Here is an 18566-nt window from a genome sequence, read left to right as displayed (position 1 = left end):
AGAAATAGGATAACTAATGGACCAAGGACCTGAATGAGAGCAGAAGCATATGGGATCACAGTAAAAGATGGAAAGGAGAATTTCTTCTTCAGTGTAGAAAGGGAGACAAAATGGGTGAAGATACAGAAGTTCTAAAGCCCTGGAGGTAAATTGAGGGCAATCATATCAAATGGCTATCATAGTAAAATAAGACACATGCCATCTTTTAGGGTGACTGGGTGGGGCTGTGGACTTTGGTATTCTTAGAATTATAACTGACAACTGAAAGCAAATTCCCAAGAGTATATATGGGCATACATTATTTTCATATTCACCCCTTAAAATAAATGGGCCATTTGCCTATCCACATTCTGATCAAAATCCATTATAAGAATATTTAGAAACATCAGGGAAAATATATAAAGTCAAAAAGCAGGATAAGTACTTTCTTATCACCAAGCAATTACTAACTTATTTCTTTTTTCCCCCATTCTAGCAATTTAATTACAGCCATGTGATTTTTACTCTTGCATTTTCTCAGTAATTTCTTCCTTATATTTGTCCTTTTCCTTTCCTACTTGGTGAGACTTGGCTTTCTGTTCAAGGATCTTTTTGCAATCTTTGTCCAGTTTTAGCCCTGTGATAACCACCTTGCTAGGATGAATACCCACATGGACAGTTGTGGCATTAGCCTTCTGCTGCACACGCTTAATATAGATCACACACTTTCTGTAAACCTGGACTATCTTGCCAATCTGCTGTCCTTTGTAGTGTCCTCGAACTACCTGGACTTCATCATCTTTTCGAATGGGCATGGAGCAGACATTGTACTTCTGCCTCAGCTCCTTTGAAAGAGGAAAAGACATAATCGTCCTCCGTAAGTGGGAAGGGGAGTTGAAATGCCTCTTGCAGTTCTTATTCCAGTCAGATGTCACAAAGGGATTGAACTTCATTTTTACCTCAGAGCCACCTCGGAACAGAAGAGCTAATTTATCATTTCTGCCACAATGTACTAGCTCTAATTTAGTACTGAATTTCATCTTATTTGCTTCAGATTGGATTAGAGGTGGCAAGGCAGAGTGGATAGAAACTTGGGTTCATGTCTTGCCTCTGACATGCACTGACTTTGCGACCCTGAGCAAATCATTTAACCTTTCAATGCTCTACATAATTCTCTACGTTTATACTTTGCTGAATAGGTGCCTACCTGTCTTGTTAGAGTTTTTTTTTCTTCAGGATATATCTATACAAAAGAAATCAAAGGGCCAGCTGGGGAAAAATAGTCTAATGCTCTAACCCAGGAATCAGCTAGCCAAAGAGCTAAGAATGGATTTTACATTTTAAAATGAAGTTTTATTGTATTTTAAAATGTTAAAAATCATTTGGTCCTTGCTGTAGTTCTCTGACCCTTGTTCTAGCCTAGTAGATGGTTCAGGAGACTTTCCTGTACATTGTGAGATGCTGCACTAAATGTTCATTGAAATATTTTCCAAATCTATTACTGATGTTTCCAGATTGAGATATCCTCACCTTCTTAATTATGGGAGCCTTACCAGCCAACACTGCAACAGAGGTTAATTATGATGAGGCTCCACATTTTGGCCCATTGTTTCTTACTTTTACATCTGAGTTTCCCCAAAACTCTTATAATGATACCTAGTACTTGGGATTATCTTATATCTAGTTTCTAGTGCATGTTGTGGGTTTAGGATCATAGAATCATTATGGTATCAATAAAGTCATAAGGGCTCTTAGAGTTCCAACATCCTTCATTTTATAGATGAAGAAACTGAGAACCAGAGAATTTAAATAACTTTCTGAGAGTCACACAGGCAGTCAGTCAACGACAGAGTGTGGACTTCCATCCAGCTCCTTTAACTTCAAATCCATTTTTTTCCCCACTGTACCACATTGTCTACCTCTCATGTAGGTTACTATTATATGTTCAAAGAACCCAGAACTAGTGGCTTCAAAAGACAACTTGGGAGAGTGAACACCTTCCTAACATCTTCTTCAGTAAAGATTGTAACAAAGGATGCAGAGAATCTCTGCTATCTCTCTGTCATCTCTGGGTAAACCTTTTGCATCATGATGATCAAGCAGTCTCACTAACTCCTCAGCTTACATTCTGCCTTTGAGGAATTTAAAGCGCATTTCATTATAAGTTCTGCAGTCCCTTGCAGGTCTTTTTTTGGCTTATCTAATTTCTTTTTTGCACCTGACTTACCCCACATGCGTACCTATTATATTAAATCAGGCAGTCTACAAATTAGCTATGCAGGGTTTTCCTCTGAGCACCTGGCCTGTGAATCTCTGGCACATGTTTTTATTGGGCTTCCAAAAGGTGTTTTAAAATAGTTTCCAGGCTCCCTGTGGGTTATTCACTTTGGGTGTTTTTTTTTAAAAACTCTTTCTTCCCATTTTTCCCCTAAATAATGCCCACATTTTGTCATACTTCTCTCTCTTATAACTGAGGAACCATGTGGTAGATTTCTGTTGGTTTTTCCTCTCTTGCCAGGATTTTGTACTTAATCACACTATAATCACTACCACATAGTGGTTCACCCACAGATACTTCCTACACCAGTTCCTGTCCACTACTCAGAAATAAACCCAAGCTATTTCCTTTCCTTGTGGATTCTAATTTGACTTCTTCTAAGAAGCAGTCATTTGTCTTATCCAAAAACCTTCCTCGTTACATCCCCATAGGAAATCCTACCAATTTATGGGTAGATAATTATGATGTTCTTATGTTGTCCCCCATTATTACTACCTGGCCTAATTTGGCGGCTTTTCCAATCTCATTTAACATTCCCAGGCTAGTTTTATTATCCAGGTCAGGTGGTCTGTAGCATGAAGTCCTATTACCACAGTTTTATTTTATATCTGGAATTTCTTCCCATGGGGATTCTGTAACACTTTGTGTTGCCTGGTTAAGAAAATAGTAACCCACATTTATATGGCAATTTAAGGTTTGCAAAAGGTTCTTTTTCAGTGAGGCACAGTGGAAAGTGTTGAATCTGGAGTAAAAAGACCCAGATTTGAACTCTAGCTCTGCTACTATCTAAGTGTTCTTAAGAATTCACTTAAATTCTCTAGTCCCAAGTTTTCTCACATCTTGAATAAGGGGGTTGGACTAAATAACCTTTAAAGTCTCAGTTCTAAATCTATAGTTCCATCAACCCTATGAGGTGTTATAATACCCATTTTGTTTATTAGGAAACAAATTCAGTGACATTACTTGCCTATGATTACACAGCTAGAAAATACTGGAGCAAGGACTTAAACCAGAGTCGAATGCTCTTTCCATTATAACATAGCACTATTCATACTGATCTTGCATTTGATTATAATATTCTCCTAACTATATAATCTATGAGCTGGCAGTACCTGTCCTAGTAGTTATCGTCTTTCCCACAAGTTTCTGAAATGACAATTCTATCACTCGATACTATATTCCCATTTTTAAAAATGCATCTGTCTTTTCTACAAAAGCACTTAAGAGTAAATATGTTTTTTCTTATTTCCCTCTAATGTCTGTCTGAGTTAACGAAGAGAGTAGTACTTCATTATAAATTATTTGGGGCACATTATCAAATGCTACCCAATTATTGTAGCAGGGATTGTGTTGGTCTGAATCTCTGCTTCTCCCACTCACCAACCTAGAAACATACTGTTGTCCACAACAATATTACACGTTTTTTCAAGTAAAAATGACAACATTTTAAATGTTTTATTGTAAGCATCCTCATGCCATTCTTGTTGAGGTGAAGCATATCTTTTCTGTAGAGCTACCATCTAGCCCTCAAAAGTTTTCCTAGATGCCCATCCATTGAAACCTTCTTCCTCCATCATCATTATATCCAGAAATTCTAAAGTTCTGAACAGTGTAGTACTGGCAGGATTTCAGTGGACCCCAAAGTATCTGCTCCTCAAGTCTCCGGATCTTCCAAAATATTATATTATTTTTTTCCATCTTAGCTACAGACCACCCTAGCTCCCAGTACAGCTTTAACATTTATAATTTTGGGGGTGGGGTGGGACAATGAGGGTTAAGTGACTTGCCCTAGGTCACATAGCTAGTAAGTGTCAAGTGTCTGAGGCCAGATTTGAACTCAGGTCCTCCTGAATCCAGGGCCGGTGCTTTATCCATTGTGCCACCTAGCTTAGAAATTTAGAATTTCTAAGTTAATTTTTGCATCATTATGAAACAGTGACTAAGCCATGTTCTGGCAGTGTAAGCCTAGAACTTCTAAAGCAGTGATTTACCAAAGTTGAAACTCACTAATTTTTTTTTTCTTAAAAAAGCACCATGGGGGGCAGCTAGGTGGCGCAGTGGATAAAGAACTGGCCTTGGATTCAGGAGGACCTGAATTCAAATCCAGCCTCAGACACTTGACACTTAACTAGCTGTGTGACCCTGGGCAAGTCACTTAACCCTCATTGCCCTGCAAAAACAAACAAACAAACAAAAAAGCACCTTATGGGGCATCTAGGTGTCGCAGTGGATAAAGCACAGACCCTGGATTCAGGAGGACCTGAGTTCAAATCCGGCCTCAGACACTTGACACTTACTAGCTGTGTGACCCTGGGCAAGTCATTTAACCCCCATTGCCCCACAAAAACAAAAACAAAAAAAGAAAAATAAAAAAAAAATACCTTAGTTAACTGAAGGACTTAATATAGTCTCTATATGTAACTAATTAACTCTTGGGCCATACTTCTAGGCACAAAAAAAATCTGGCAACACATATGACATGCTAGATGTTGAAATATGGTAAATGTTTTTGTGACTCCTTTAATTTCCATATGTAATTCTCAACAATAAACAGAATTTTATTTTAACATCCATGTGCAGGTGTGCAATCCTCAATAAAGAATTACAGTTCTATAACCAGTACAGTCAATGACCACAAATAAAATTTTTATTCTGAATCAAACACATGGCATCATTAGGAACAGTGATACTTCTAACCTCATATTCACTTGTTACATTAAAATTCCTTGGTCTAGATCCATTTTACAGGACCAAAATTACATGAGGGTAAACTAAGTACCATCTTCAAGACTAGAATCATAAGGTTAGAAGAGACTTTGAGAAGCTATCAATAGTTCAACAAATATCAACTGAGCACCTATTATGTTCAAAGTACTATGCTAGGAACTGAGGGGGAATTAAAAATAAAAATAAAAAGAGGTGGATTCTGTCTCCAAGAAGGTTATCCAGCAGGAGATGTAATGGTTCAATAGCAACTTGGAAGGAGATCTCCAACGGAGGGGTTTTTTTTATCAGTAATTTAAATAAAAGCAGAGATGGTATAACTATCAAATTTGCTACAAGGGACAGCTCCCACAGATGACAGAATTGGGATTCAAAAGAATCCTGACTTATTAAAGCATGAAGTCAATTTAAAAAAAAAAGATAATTTAATAGAGATAAATGTAAAGTAGATTACTAGCTCAATATAGATCAACAATATGATATAGAAGCCAAAAAAACCTAATGCAAACTTAAATTAGATTGAGTCCAGGAACTGTTTAGAAATTGTATTCTATGATGACTAGACCATATCTGGAGTATTATGCTTAGTTCTCGGTACCACTTTTAGTAAGGCTATTTATAGACTAAAGAACATCCAAAGTAGTGAAACCAGAAAAGTGAAAAGCCTTGAGATTATAGCATGTGAGGAGCTATTGAAGGAGCTGAAGATGTTTAACCTGAAGGGAAAATTTAGGGAGAATATAGTAAGTGTATTAAAGTATTTGAGGAGAATATACTATATTTGACCTCCAATGGCAGAACTAAGAACAGTGAATAGAAATTGCAGAGTCACATATAGGCTTGACTTAAGGAAAATTTTCTAAGATTTGAACAATCAAAAGGTAGGCTGCCTCAGGAGATAGCAGGTTCCTCTATACTATAAGTCTTCAAGCAAAGACCGGATGATAACTTGATAGGAATGCTACAGAGGAGATTCTTATTCAGATATGGGCTAGACAACAGCCTATCTCTTCCAGCTCTTAAAATTTTGGCACCAGAAGAGGCGGCCTTGTTCTGTGACAAGGTAGCATGAGAAATACTGTAACAGTGGTACAAAGAACTTTAGAAATTCATAAGAGAGCATTTCTAGTTTCAGTAATCAGGACATACTTCAGGAATGAGATGACTTTTAAACTAGACCTTAAAGGATTAGTTGGATTCCAATAGCTGGAAATTAGAGAGGGACAGCATGCTAGGCAGGAAGAAAAAACATATGGAGAGAGGAGTAGCAACCCTGAGAAAATGGAAGCTCTTAAGGTTTAGGATTGTTTCACTCTTTGTATTTGTATCTCCACAGCGCAGCTCATTGCCTAACACATAGTACGCATTTATTAAGTGCTTCTTGATTGATTTATAAGTCTGGAAAGATAAGTTAATGCCAGGTTAAGGGGGTCCTTGAATGCTAAGCCAAGGAGCTGGGTCTCTATTAAAGGATTTCAAACAAAGGAAAATTGTGATAAGAGATATACTTTAGGAAAATTGATCTGACAGTTGAGTGTAGATCAGATTTGAAGAGGGAAAAACAGAAAGGTAGGGAGACCAAATAAAAGGTAACTATAATCTAGGCAGGAGGTTATAGGTCCTATACTAGGCTGAAAGGCACAGTAGGAACAGAAAGGAAAGGATGCATGTAAGTGATACTTCAGAGGTAGGAATAAAAAGATTTGATTTAATGGAGAAAGGAAATGGAGAAGGAAGTTTTAAGGATGACTGACATTTCAAGTCTGGATTACTGAAAAAATGATAGTGGCATCACTGAAAATATAGATATTGAGATAAAAGGCTGATTTAGGCATGAAGATCTTGACTTTGGCTTTGGAAACACATTGACTTTGAGATGCCAACTAACCTCCAGGTGAGAATATCTCAGGGACTTTGAAAACGCGGGTATGGAACTGCATAATGAATTCACAGCTAGAGATAAAGATTAGGGAATTGGACAAATAGGGATGGTAACTTAAACTGTGAGAGTAGATGGAATGGAATAAGAGACAAATGAATTCGTTTTTAAAGATCTACAGAAATGAAGTTTTAATGGTCTCCCTTAGTAACCTGTTTTCTGTCCTTCAATATGCCCTTTTGTCAAACAGGTCTAATTTGATATGCCCTTTTCTCACCAGAAATAAGGAATAACTAATAGTCTACCTCTATAGAATACTCTTTCATCATCTTTAAGATCAGTATTAAAGTACCTTTTTAATAAATCCACTCTTTTCTCATTGGTCTTATTCACAAATGCTCACCTTTCAAAACTGTCTTCTCTGAATTCCTTCCAATTTCTTGCTCTCCCTCAGAGACCCAAACTGGACTCTACTAAAAAGGACCTGACCAATAATGAATAAAAGGGGGAAGATGGATACCTCCCATTCTCTACATGGGTGTGACTTATGTCACCCAACATTCCTAAAAGAAGAAATTCTACCATACTACTTTTTTTGAAAATTTGTGACAGAAAGTAAAGCCAACAAAAATCAATAAAAATGAAAGACAGCTTGAACCTTCTCAAAAGGAGGACTCTCAGGGTCCTATACATAGATTTCATTATCTAAAAAAGGTAATTAACAACCATGTCCACTCTGTTTATTGCTGCAGCCCTTTCCCCTGGATTTCAACATAAATTAGAATGGATATCATATTTCCTTCCAACTCTAGGCTTCTCTTTCTCTTTTTTTAGGGGCTTAGAGCTGACAGACAGAAGAAACTACCTGTGGCCCGGATGGGGCACATCTCTGGGGCTGTGGCAGGCCCCGGGGCCCAGCAGCGGCCTACTTCACAGCAGCACTGGATCTTGGTGAGCTGCTGAGGGAGCTGGTTGTTGCAGCGCCCATTGGTCAGGGATGCATAACAGAATCCTTGTCGAACATCTGTGAGGGCAAAGAAGTGCAGAGATCATTCACATGGGACACGGAAAAGGGCCTCCCTCGCCCTCGGATGGGGCACATTTCACAAGGTCTACTCAGGCAACTCGGAGGAAAAAGGCGTGAGCTCAAGCTGCACATGTGAGCGCTCCTCCACCATATACAAACCATTCCTTCTCCCCCCATCCCCCACCTTGGCTTGCACTGAGCATGTGTAACCCGCAAGCAACAAACTCCTCTCCCCTCCCCTCATCTTCCTGCCCTGAAGTCCTGAGTCAAGTGGGGTCGGACTAGCATGAATAAAGATTCTATGAAGCATTCCCACCATCCAAAGTTACAACTGTTTAAACCCAGTTAATTGGTGTCAGCCCAGTGGAAATATGCAGTGCCAATTCAAATAGTGCAACTACTTCATGGATTAGTTATTTGAACGAGTTGTAAGAAAAAACAATAAAAAAACAGGATGAGAAAATAAAAAATCATCAATCCTATTATATATTAATATGTATTCATGTCAAATATATAATTACAGTTAATTTTTCACAACTACTTAAATATGTGTCTGAAATTATTTTGACATGTTGAGGGAGTCTAAATATCAATTAAATAGAACTTAGGTGCTTAATAAATGTTCATGGAATTAAATTGAATAATATACTGTCCCTGGAATCAAACTATTTAATTCTAGTAACTTTACACAAATAGTTTATACAAGATATAAGATCTATTTTTAAACAACCTGCAATAAGACATTTTGTCAAGTCTTTTTTGCTTTTCCCACCCCCGCCCCAAAGCTGACACTGAGTCAGACTTAAGGGTAAGTGGGGGATGGGGGAGAAAGTTGGTTTAAAAAAATTTATACCTAAACTAAATGTTTATTTGCCAATATTTTTAAAAAATCTATTTCAAACAAATCTATGGTATGACATTTTTTAAGTCTTCCACCTCTCCCCCCTGACTAACATTGAGTCACACTTAAGGGTAAATGGGTTGGGGGATAAGGCTGGTTTAAAAAAGTCCACACTTAAATAAAATGTTTATTCAAGATCTACTTTAAAACAACTACAGTGATTGGACATTTTGTCTTTTTCCCCCCTCTGAGGTTAACATTGAGTCAGACAAAGACAAGCAGAGGATGGAAAAGAAGGCTGCTTAAAAAAAAAAAAGTCCACACCTAAATTAAATGTTTATTCATCACAATTTCTTTTTGTTCTAATGGCTTAGCACTAGGAGGAAATAATTAAAGGAACTATTATTATATATATTATATTATTGTTACAATTATGTGTATTATTTATATAATTTATTTATGTATAACATTTAGATGGTATAGATATATATGTTGATATTATATTACATATTGTTATAAATTTAAAAGAACTAACTAAAATTCAAATATTCAAATATTCATTATTCCAAATACTCCAATAAGATATGACATTTCTTAGAGGAACTGTTTCTTGGCAAGAAAGTTGCCTTTTCAAAGGAACACAGCAAGACACATTTCTAGGTATTACTTTTATTGGGTTACATCATATCTGTCATGACAGCATAGGACATACTGCAATAAAAGTCAGTGCTGCCAGAAAAATAGCACATGACAAAGCAGAAATGTGCTGTTTTTCTAGGTGTTAAGTGAGATATTGCTATGATAAACTTGAGATAATCCACTTTCTAGTATCTCTATATACCTGCCAGATGTCTATACAGATACCTAACTTCAAGCAAAATACACTTTCCTTAAAAGTTGAGGATAAGTGCAATTTTCATAAACTGAGTAGTATATTAAATATACTACTAGGTGATCTTATTAGCTAAAGGAATTGCTAGGTGATCTTATTAGCTAAAGGAATCCAGAGGAAACTATTTCCTCAAGTAAAGACTATAGTGAATAATTTACCCCCAATTTAATTTTTTTCAAAACTGAAAAACATCAAGTTGCTTTAAAAGGTAACACCTGTATTTTTTTAGTCTGTATCACTATTAAATATACAAAACATATTTTAAAAAATTTTAGTTTCTCCAAAAAATGAGTTAATATCTAATGAACCAATAAGATTTGGGGGCAGGGGGAGCAGGTGTTAATGGTCACTGCATGGAATGAAGGTTAATAGAATTTATAGGAAACATGTTCAAGGTTTAGAGGTACTGTGAATTGCCAGACAATTTTTTTAAAGACTGGTTTCCTAACTATTAGGAAAATTAAGAAGTAAAAGGAAAGTGAAGCTTTCATATGTCCTCAGTTCAAAGCCTTTGTTTAAAAAAAAATTGCTTCTTGCACATGATTCAACAAGATAATGTGATACATACTTTGAAATTGGGAAAATACTAAAGAAATAAAGGTGGAAATGACTGGAAATTTTAGTTCTTGTACATATACGTAGAAAAACTTTATGGGTATATTTTCTAATTAGGGAATCAGCAATGGTTGCAGAGAATGATGACTATAACCAACATGGCTAAAACCTAACCAGAAACTGTTTATACTACATCATCCTCCAATTCAGCTACTAAGTAGAAACAAAACTAATTTAGAGACACTTAAATCACTAACATCAAGAAGAAGTCTAAAAAACATAAGCAAACCATAAAACAAAGTTATGGGCTAGCTTTAAAAGGCAAAAAAAAAATCTAAAAAATATTTTTAAACCACTGGCAGGTATTAAATTGCTTTCTAAATTTTTTTTTCTGTGGTTCAAGTTCCTGTACCACTGGTCAGACTGAACTCACAACTAAGGGGCAGAGGAAGTTTAATGTAGCAAGTTCCAGGATGAATGGATTCAATGGAACTGGAAACAGTGTTAGCTTTGTAGAGCTGAGGACAGGAGTTCCCCATAAAGAGGATTAAGAAACAGTATCTGTAGAACCTTTCAAGATGTGATAAATTTGCAGCTGCTTAAAACCATATAATGCTTGATGTTCAGTATTCAGAGAATGTCTTGGGTTCAAACCAAAAGCTACTGTGAGTGAGACACATTCAAACCTAGTGTGATGTCCCAGGTGCAAATAAGTTTGGTGGTCACAACCTAATGTAAACTTGACCATACTATGAAATATGTATATATAATTTAAAGTGTGGTCTACTTTCAGGTTACAAATAGAATTTCAGGCTATGGCTGCAACACTCAGCACTAAATTCAATCAACTGGCTAATATCCACTTATGTTTGGAAAACTGGGAATTGTGTCTGTGTTGACATGCCTGTTATTAGCCTGATGGCTCACTTATTAGATTTAGAGCTCAGGGACTTGGAACAAAATTTTGCAACTGAAGGCTGGAAGATCAATAAATCATGTTTGTGTATATAAGCAGTCCCAGACTTAAAACACCTGATTTATAAATGACCAACACTTACAAACAATAATGCTCACTTATAGACATGAGTAGTTGTGGAAACTGTGAAAAAAGTTAGAATTTTAAGAATCTGTGGTTTAGTTAAGTGGAAGAAGGTATAATAACCAGGAGTAGATTAAGGATGCTAAGCAAAGTGGAAGATTTCCTTCCAGGCTGTACTGGTTTACCTATGTAATCTTGACAAACTCAAAAAATTTTCTCCCCTTGCAATCTTAAATTTTTTTAGCTCACTTGGTTACACTGCCCCAAATCCTACTAATTAGAGATGTCAAGAGAACCTTATAACAGTCAAAAAGATAAAATATATAGACATTAAAATTTCTTTTAACAGAAGGCATTCTAAGATATGGTATAATACATGAGTGGTATGGATTAGCAGTATTACAGGGGTTCAAGAGAGGGAAAGTTTGTCTGCCTGCTGGATGAACAGGGAAGGGTTCATAGAGGGAAAAAAGGAAGGGGGGATATAATCTGAGATTTAGAGTATATTGGTACGGGGCGGGGGGTATTCCAAGTGGAGAGTAAGCATATGGAATGTTCTAGACATGGACCTACTTGGTTGGAATGGAAGGTCCCTATTAGGCAGTGAAGGAAGTCAGATTGTTGAAATCTTTAAGATCAAGAGCATAGATAGATGGGAGGATTGATTCATATCCTCAAAATATTCCTGGAGGCCAGGAATCCATTACCCTGAACTGTTTGGGCTGTGGCTAATTAAGCATTGAACTACTGATTCATATAGACTGATTAAAGAAGGTACTCAAATACCAACCTTTGCACAAGGTTAAGGTTCTGCCCTAATTGAAAAGGATATAGTAGTGTTGTGTTCTACTGAGCAAACTTGCTCAGAAAACTGCTCAATATGTAAGCATATATTATTATCTACTTAGCAAATTTTTATAACAGAGCCGCATCAACAGTATACCCCATTTCATTTTACCTACCTATACATCTGGTTCCATCAGGAGAGGTATAAAATCCTGGGGGACATTTGCAAAAATAACTGCTGACAGTATTTGAACATTCACCCCCATCACAGACTCCAGGAATAGTGGTGCACTCATCAATATCTGTAATGTAACAAAGAAGTGTTTTAGCAAACATCAGAAGCCTGTTATAAAAGTGGCTTATTTTTATGTAGATTCAGATATATTATGAGTCAGATCAGGTCCCCTGAAACAACACCACTACAAACAATAAAAGCCAATTATAATATGGTCAGTCAATAATACATTAGTTCATTCTTTCCTGCAAGAAAGAATCCTAAAGCCTTATAAAGATGGTTCAGTGAACTGAAAACATCTGACCAACATCTTGCACTATATACCAAGATAAGCTAAAAATGGATATATGATTTGGACATAAAGGTGATATCATAAGCAAATTAATAGAGTATGGAAGAAATTACCTGTCAGATCTTTGGATAGGAGAAGAGTTCATAACCAAACAAGAGACAGAAAATCAAATGAGATAAAATAGATAATTCTGATTACATAAAATTAAAGATTTTGCAAAACAAAACCAATGCAGATAAAATTAGAAGAAAGCATGAAACTGGGAAAAATCTTTATAGCTTAATAAAAAGATAATGAACTATTTTCAGTGTTTCATTCATGATTTTTCTTACTCTAAGTAATTCTTCTCCTACATCAATTGCAATCTCTTAAGAAGCTACACAGTTTTCCTGAACACTTTCCTTTATTTTTTTAGGAATCATTTCTCTCTGTGTATTTAGACAATTATCAGACTAATTCTACTTTAGAAGTAAGCTTAAATTTTTATCAACTAACAAAAATCTACTTTGTCTCACTCCCACCCCATTCCCATTAAGAAAAAAAACAAAATTCTTGTAATAAATAGGCATGTAAGCTATTATTACAATTGTAAGGTAGTTTAGAAAATTTGGAATTATCATTCTTTTTTCTTTTAATATAGTAAAATACAAGTTATATTAGGTTATAGAGTATTATTATGAAATTGTCTTATTAATTTTATATAGTTCTTGTCCCAACCTCATCATCACTCTTATTGAATCTGTTCTTTCATCCTTCTTGATTATCTTATCTGCCTTCAAAGCTCAGCTCAAGTGCCAGAACTTCCTCTGCTTCATATTGGCCTACCTCCACCTTATTAGAGCTTTCTCCTTCCTCAAATTGCCCCTTTACTTATATGGATATATAACGTATGCTTCCAATAGATCATAAGTTCTTTGAGGGGAAGAACTGTATCATTTTTGTCTTTGTATCTCCAGTACCAAGGACAGTTCCTTGTGTATATAGTAGGTACTTTATATTTGTTGAATTGAATTTTGGCTGTAGCAAAGAGTACATGAAGATAAAGAAAAAAAATTAATTTGTAAAGGAAGGATGATGCCAGATTTTAAAGGCATTAAATTCCATATTAAGGCATACACATTTTATTTTATAAGCATTATTTTATGTCATTAAAATTTTTGAGCAGGAGGATGATGCTTGGTAGCAAATCACAAGGAGATAAAATATTAAAGCCATGGCCTTGGATGAGATAGCAAAAAGATAAGGTTCAGAGGCAGAAGAAAAGAGGACTAAGGACAGGGACTTAGAAACCATCCATTTTACTCAGAGGGCAGTGGAAGTATGACAGAGATCCTATTGGATAGCCTCAGTCATTTACTCAATTGATCAACAAGAATTTATTAGGTATTTTCTAGGTGCCAGCCATTTTCTACATTCTAGGTGCGACAAAAGTTAAATAAATACTACCTGCCCTCAAGGAGCTTATATTCTATCAGGCAATATAACATATACATATGTAAGTATATGCAAAATAAATACAAGGTATTTTGATGTAGAAAGGCACTAGTGGTTGAGAAAAGCCTGAACAAGAAGGGCCTCATGTAGATGATGCATTTGGCTTGAGTTTTGGAAGTTACTAGAGATTCCAAGAGATGAGATGTAAGGGAGTGCATTTCAGGCATGAGGGATGGCCATTGCTAAGGCACAGAGATAAGAAATGGAAAGTGACGTGTGAAGAAGAGGCCAGTTTGGCAGGACCACAGAGTACTTAAAAATGAGTGTAATAATGTATCAGCTAGAGAGGTAAATTTAAGCCAGGCTTTCAGTTAAGTAAGAGGTCAAAACCTCTGACATAGGCAAAGGTTTTGGGGGTGCAATAGGAAGCTTCAAAACAGAGGAGAAAGTTTAAAGTCATTATACTGGGGAAATGAGATCAGATATCAGTAAGAATAGGTTTGTTGATTAGGAGTAAGGGCTCAGCTGAGGTCATGTACCATAAATTTCTTGTTAATAAAATCAGCCCAGTTTTGTGACTGAGAAGCAGTAGCAGCTGCAGAAAATTTATTTTGTCAAATATAGTGGCAATTAAATGTTTTTAAAGTATACCATAACTGGATTAAGTATGAGCAAAACACAATCACTGTCTCACTACTGTATATGTTAACACAGGATTTCAATGCAACTCTAGAAAATAACATAGGAAAATGTGAGGTAATCTTTTCCACCACTTTCTACAAAAGTTGTGTGTGAAGACATCTTCCATCTTCATGCTAACTAGGGTATTTTAAGGGAAGGAATATGGTATGACTGCAGGAATACAGTGTTGGCAACTTTCTCTCCCCCATTCTTCATGACCTATATATTCATCACAGACAAGTACACTGTTATATGTTTAATCTATTACTGTTTTCCATGTCTAGAATCCATCTTGTCAAGTGTTAGTTTTGGATAACCTTTCATCTAAACATTTCCACTAAGAGAGGAAGGGAAGAAACCTTAACTGAATATCTTAATGGACAGAATTAATTTTTAAAATATAATAGGGTAATCTAAGACAGAAAAATTTTTAAAGCTTATTTTCACATTTCAGAAATAAAATATTCTAATATATTATCTTTATAAACATTGAATAAGCAAGAAAAGCTAGGGTGTATATATTAGAAATATAGTATTTGGAAAACTAGTCCAAACATGGCTCTTTTAAGCTACTTATAAACAGAAAATGAATCTGTACTGAAATAAACTCTTTCAGAATTAAATCTAGTTTTAGAGAATGCTTCCAAAAAGTGATCAATAACATTCATTAACATAGTATTAGAAATTGTGATCACTTCCCATCAAGTCTTGAGAAAGGCAGCAGGGTATAGTGTAAAAGAACACATGACTGGGAGCCAGAACGCAGGAGTTCAAATCCCACCTCTAACCCTGGGCAAGTCACTTAAGTCCTCTCACTCTGTTTCCTTATCTGTAAAATGAGCAAAGTAAACCAGACAGGGTAGTAGTCAGCATCAAATAAAGCACTTTGTATTTTAAAGCATTATATAAATACAAAAATAATAGCCTGCATCTATGTAATGCTTTAAAGTTTGCAAAGCACTTTACAAATATTATCTCATTCCCCATTCTACAGATGAGGAAACTGAGGCAGATAAAAGTTAACTTATTTGCCCACAGTCACATAACTAATGTGTTCAAGGCTGGATTATTATGAAAGTCAAGCATGATAATGCACATGAAATCACTTTGTAGCACAAAATACTTTGATTCTAAGTTAAAATTCAGGCTGTGCTACTTATAATTTATGTGTCCTTGGACAAGTCACAACCCTTGTAAGCCTCAGTTTTCTCATCTGGAAAATAAGGAAAATTGATTCAAAGGCTTCTCAAATTCTCTTCCAGCTCGAAATCATGAGTTTAGGTCTATGTCTGGTGTAGGTGGACATCACTTTGAGTAAACCCAACTTGTGAAAATATGAATTTTTTTTTAAAAATAGGTAAGTTAATGGGATAAGTAGATAAATAAATAGATTACTCACTTTATAAAACAAATAACTTACCATAGAATTTCTTTAAATGGCAGTTATTTTCTAAAACGTGGTTCAATTCACATAAATTAAATTTACTCACAAATATTCAGAGACAAATTTGTTAAACAAGTAAGGCACTTTCCACAACTCTTGGACTTGGTAAGAAATTTCTCATTTGAGTACGTTAGTATATTACCATGAGCCTGTTGATTAGTCACTACGAAGCAAATGCTCACCAAGATCTAGCTAACCTCTGTGTGATAGAGATATATCACTTTATTGATGCAGAAGAACCCTGACAGCTAAAATTGCTGCCATTCAATGGCAATCAAATGATTCTTATTTCAACTGTGTTTTTGATGAGTTAGGACATTTCTTAATTAGTCCTCCCCAAGCCTTTTAAGAGAAAACTCAGGGGCCATCTAGAATATTCCTAGTGTAGGTTACCTTCCCTTCCATATATGGGCATGCCAGGAACATAGTACTTTCTATCTTGAATTGTTAAGTGTTTGCTGAAGCTTCTGCTCCAGCCCTCTGAAGAGAACAAAAAGTCTTCAGGTTTAATTTAAAAGTGTAAAGATGCTCAACAAAATTGTAATTCTGGGGCCTGAGCAGAGTCCTTAATTAAAAAAGAAAAATTTAGATATAGGTAGACTAGATTCAACTCGAGTTGAATCTTCTGACTCAAGTTCTCCATGTTTGTTTTAAAGGCAACATTTTGACCTTTTAAAAAGCAGAATCACCATTTTGCTATTCTGGGATTGGGGTTAAACCAAACAATATTTTACTGCTTATATTAGAGCTTATGTTAACATAAACAGTATTGTCATTGTGAAGTTTCGTAAAGGTAAGTGGGTATATTCCAACTTGATGGATATAAATTGAACTCAAGTCTTTAATACATACTGGGCAAAAAGATGGAGCCAAGGGGTTGACCTGAAAGAAACAAAGCTGGCATGACATTTCAAACTGACCAAGGTGGGGGGGGGGTAAGAAAATAGAGAGGAGAGAAGCAGATTAATATTTAGAGTGTTACTGCTATTGCTAAGACACAAATGCTTAAAAGATTATTTAGTTTAAAAATATTCTTTTGTGATGATTAAAAGGGAGGACTTTAGAATAAAACAGATCTTAAGAAGGCACTTTCTCAACTTAATTTCCACAAGCATTTATTAACCACCTACTATATATATGTATGTATGTATGTATGTATATAAAAAGACATTGGTAATACACAGAGCTCTAAAACCAAACCAATGCTTCTAATGAGTTAACAGTCTATTAGGGATGGTCTGGGGTAAGAAGTGGGAGGGGGGAGTGCAGGGAGAAACAGGGTATACATGTGCATGAATAGCTAAGATAAGGAGACAATATGAGTAAGTCAAAGGGAGAGAGCTGGGAGGATGTGTCCATCAATTATCACCGATTCTTTGATAAGTCTATATCCTTTGCTGATCACATGTCTTTTAATTTATTTTCTTTTGGTCAATTTTTGTGTGCAATTTTCATGGTAATATGACTGTTTAGGGCTACAGCAAATTGACTTTTAGGTGACTTAAAATTTTGAATCATCAGCCAATTGTGTTTATCTATATAATTCATAGTCATATAGTATCCCTCAGGATAAGAAAATCACCTTCATGTATTGAATGGATCTTATGTGGAGAAGGGATTCAATTTGCTCTTCTTGGTTCCAGAGGACAGAAATGGGAAAGTTGGGTGCAAATTGAAGAGAAGCAAATTTAGGCTTAATCTGAAGAAAAAGTTCACAACAATTAGAACTATCCAAAGTTGCAATAGGCAGTCACAGCATATAAGGGGTTCTTCCTCACTGGATGTCTTGAGACAAAGGCTGGATGAACAATTGTCAGGTATGTAGCATAGAAGATTCTTTTTTGATATCTGGGTATGTCATTAAATGCCCTTTGAGAATCCTTCTAAATCTGAAATTCTGTGGGCTTGTGTGTGACACTAGGTGCTTCCACTTTTCTCCACCTCTATTACTACAGGTTCATTTTCCCATCTGTAAGATTATACTCTGTTTTGCTGGACAAGGTATTTTTGGTAGTGAGCCTCTATCCTTACTTTATGAAATGTCATATTCAGAGCTTTCCACTCATTAATACTGGTGGCTGCAAAATCATGTGTTATCCTGATTCAATTACTTGAATTATTTCTTTCTGGTTGCTTGCAGCATTTTTTTCTTTGACCTCAAAGTTCTAGATATTGGCTATAATGTTCCTGGGAGTATTCGTTGGGGGTTTGTTTCAAAAAGTAACCAGTGGGGGGCAGCTAGATGGCGCAGTGGATAGAGCACCGGCCCGGGAGTCAGGAGTACCTGAGTTCAAATCGGGCCTCAGACACTTAACACTTACTAGCTGTGTGACCCTGGGCAAGTCACTTAACCCCAATTGCCTCACTTAAAAAAAAAGTAATCAGTGAATTAATTCTATTCAATTGTGCCCTCTGGTTCTAACAGATGTGGGCAGTTTTCTTTGACGACTTTAAAATGTTTGATATTTATGGTTTTTGGG

General features: G+C 35.9%; 2 protein-coding genes across 2 annotated transcripts in view; both read right to left on the bottom strand.

The window, feature by feature from the left end:
- The window catches only part of FBN1 (fibrillin 1), a 301977-nt gene that overhangs the window by 137736 nt on the left and 145675 nt on the right, over nucleotides 1-18566 (bottom strand). Inside the window, 2 exon segments of the mRNA XM_043980479.1 lie at nucleotides 7726-7884; nucleotides 12177-12302. Coding sequence (XP_043836414.1) covers nucleotides 7726-7884; nucleotides 12177-12302 — 285 coding nt within the window.
- Nucleotides 501-953, bottom strand: LOC122742204 (60S ribosomal protein L26-like 1). Its single transcript, XM_043986276.1, has one exon. It carries the CDS (start codon nucleotides 930-932, stop codon nucleotides 501-503), a length of 432 nt encoding a protein of 143 aa, XP_043842211.1. The 5' UTR covers nucleotides 933-953.

This window comes from Dromiciops gliroides, chromosome 2 (genome assembly GCF_019393635.1).
Source record: "Dromiciops gliroides isolate mDroGli1 chromosome 2, mDroGli1.pri, whole genome shotgun sequence".
NCBI lineage: Eukaryota > Metazoa > Chordata > Mammalia > Microbiotheria > Microbiotheriidae > Dromiciops > Dromiciops gliroides.
This window is presented reverse-complemented; position numbering and strand designations above follow the sequence as displayed.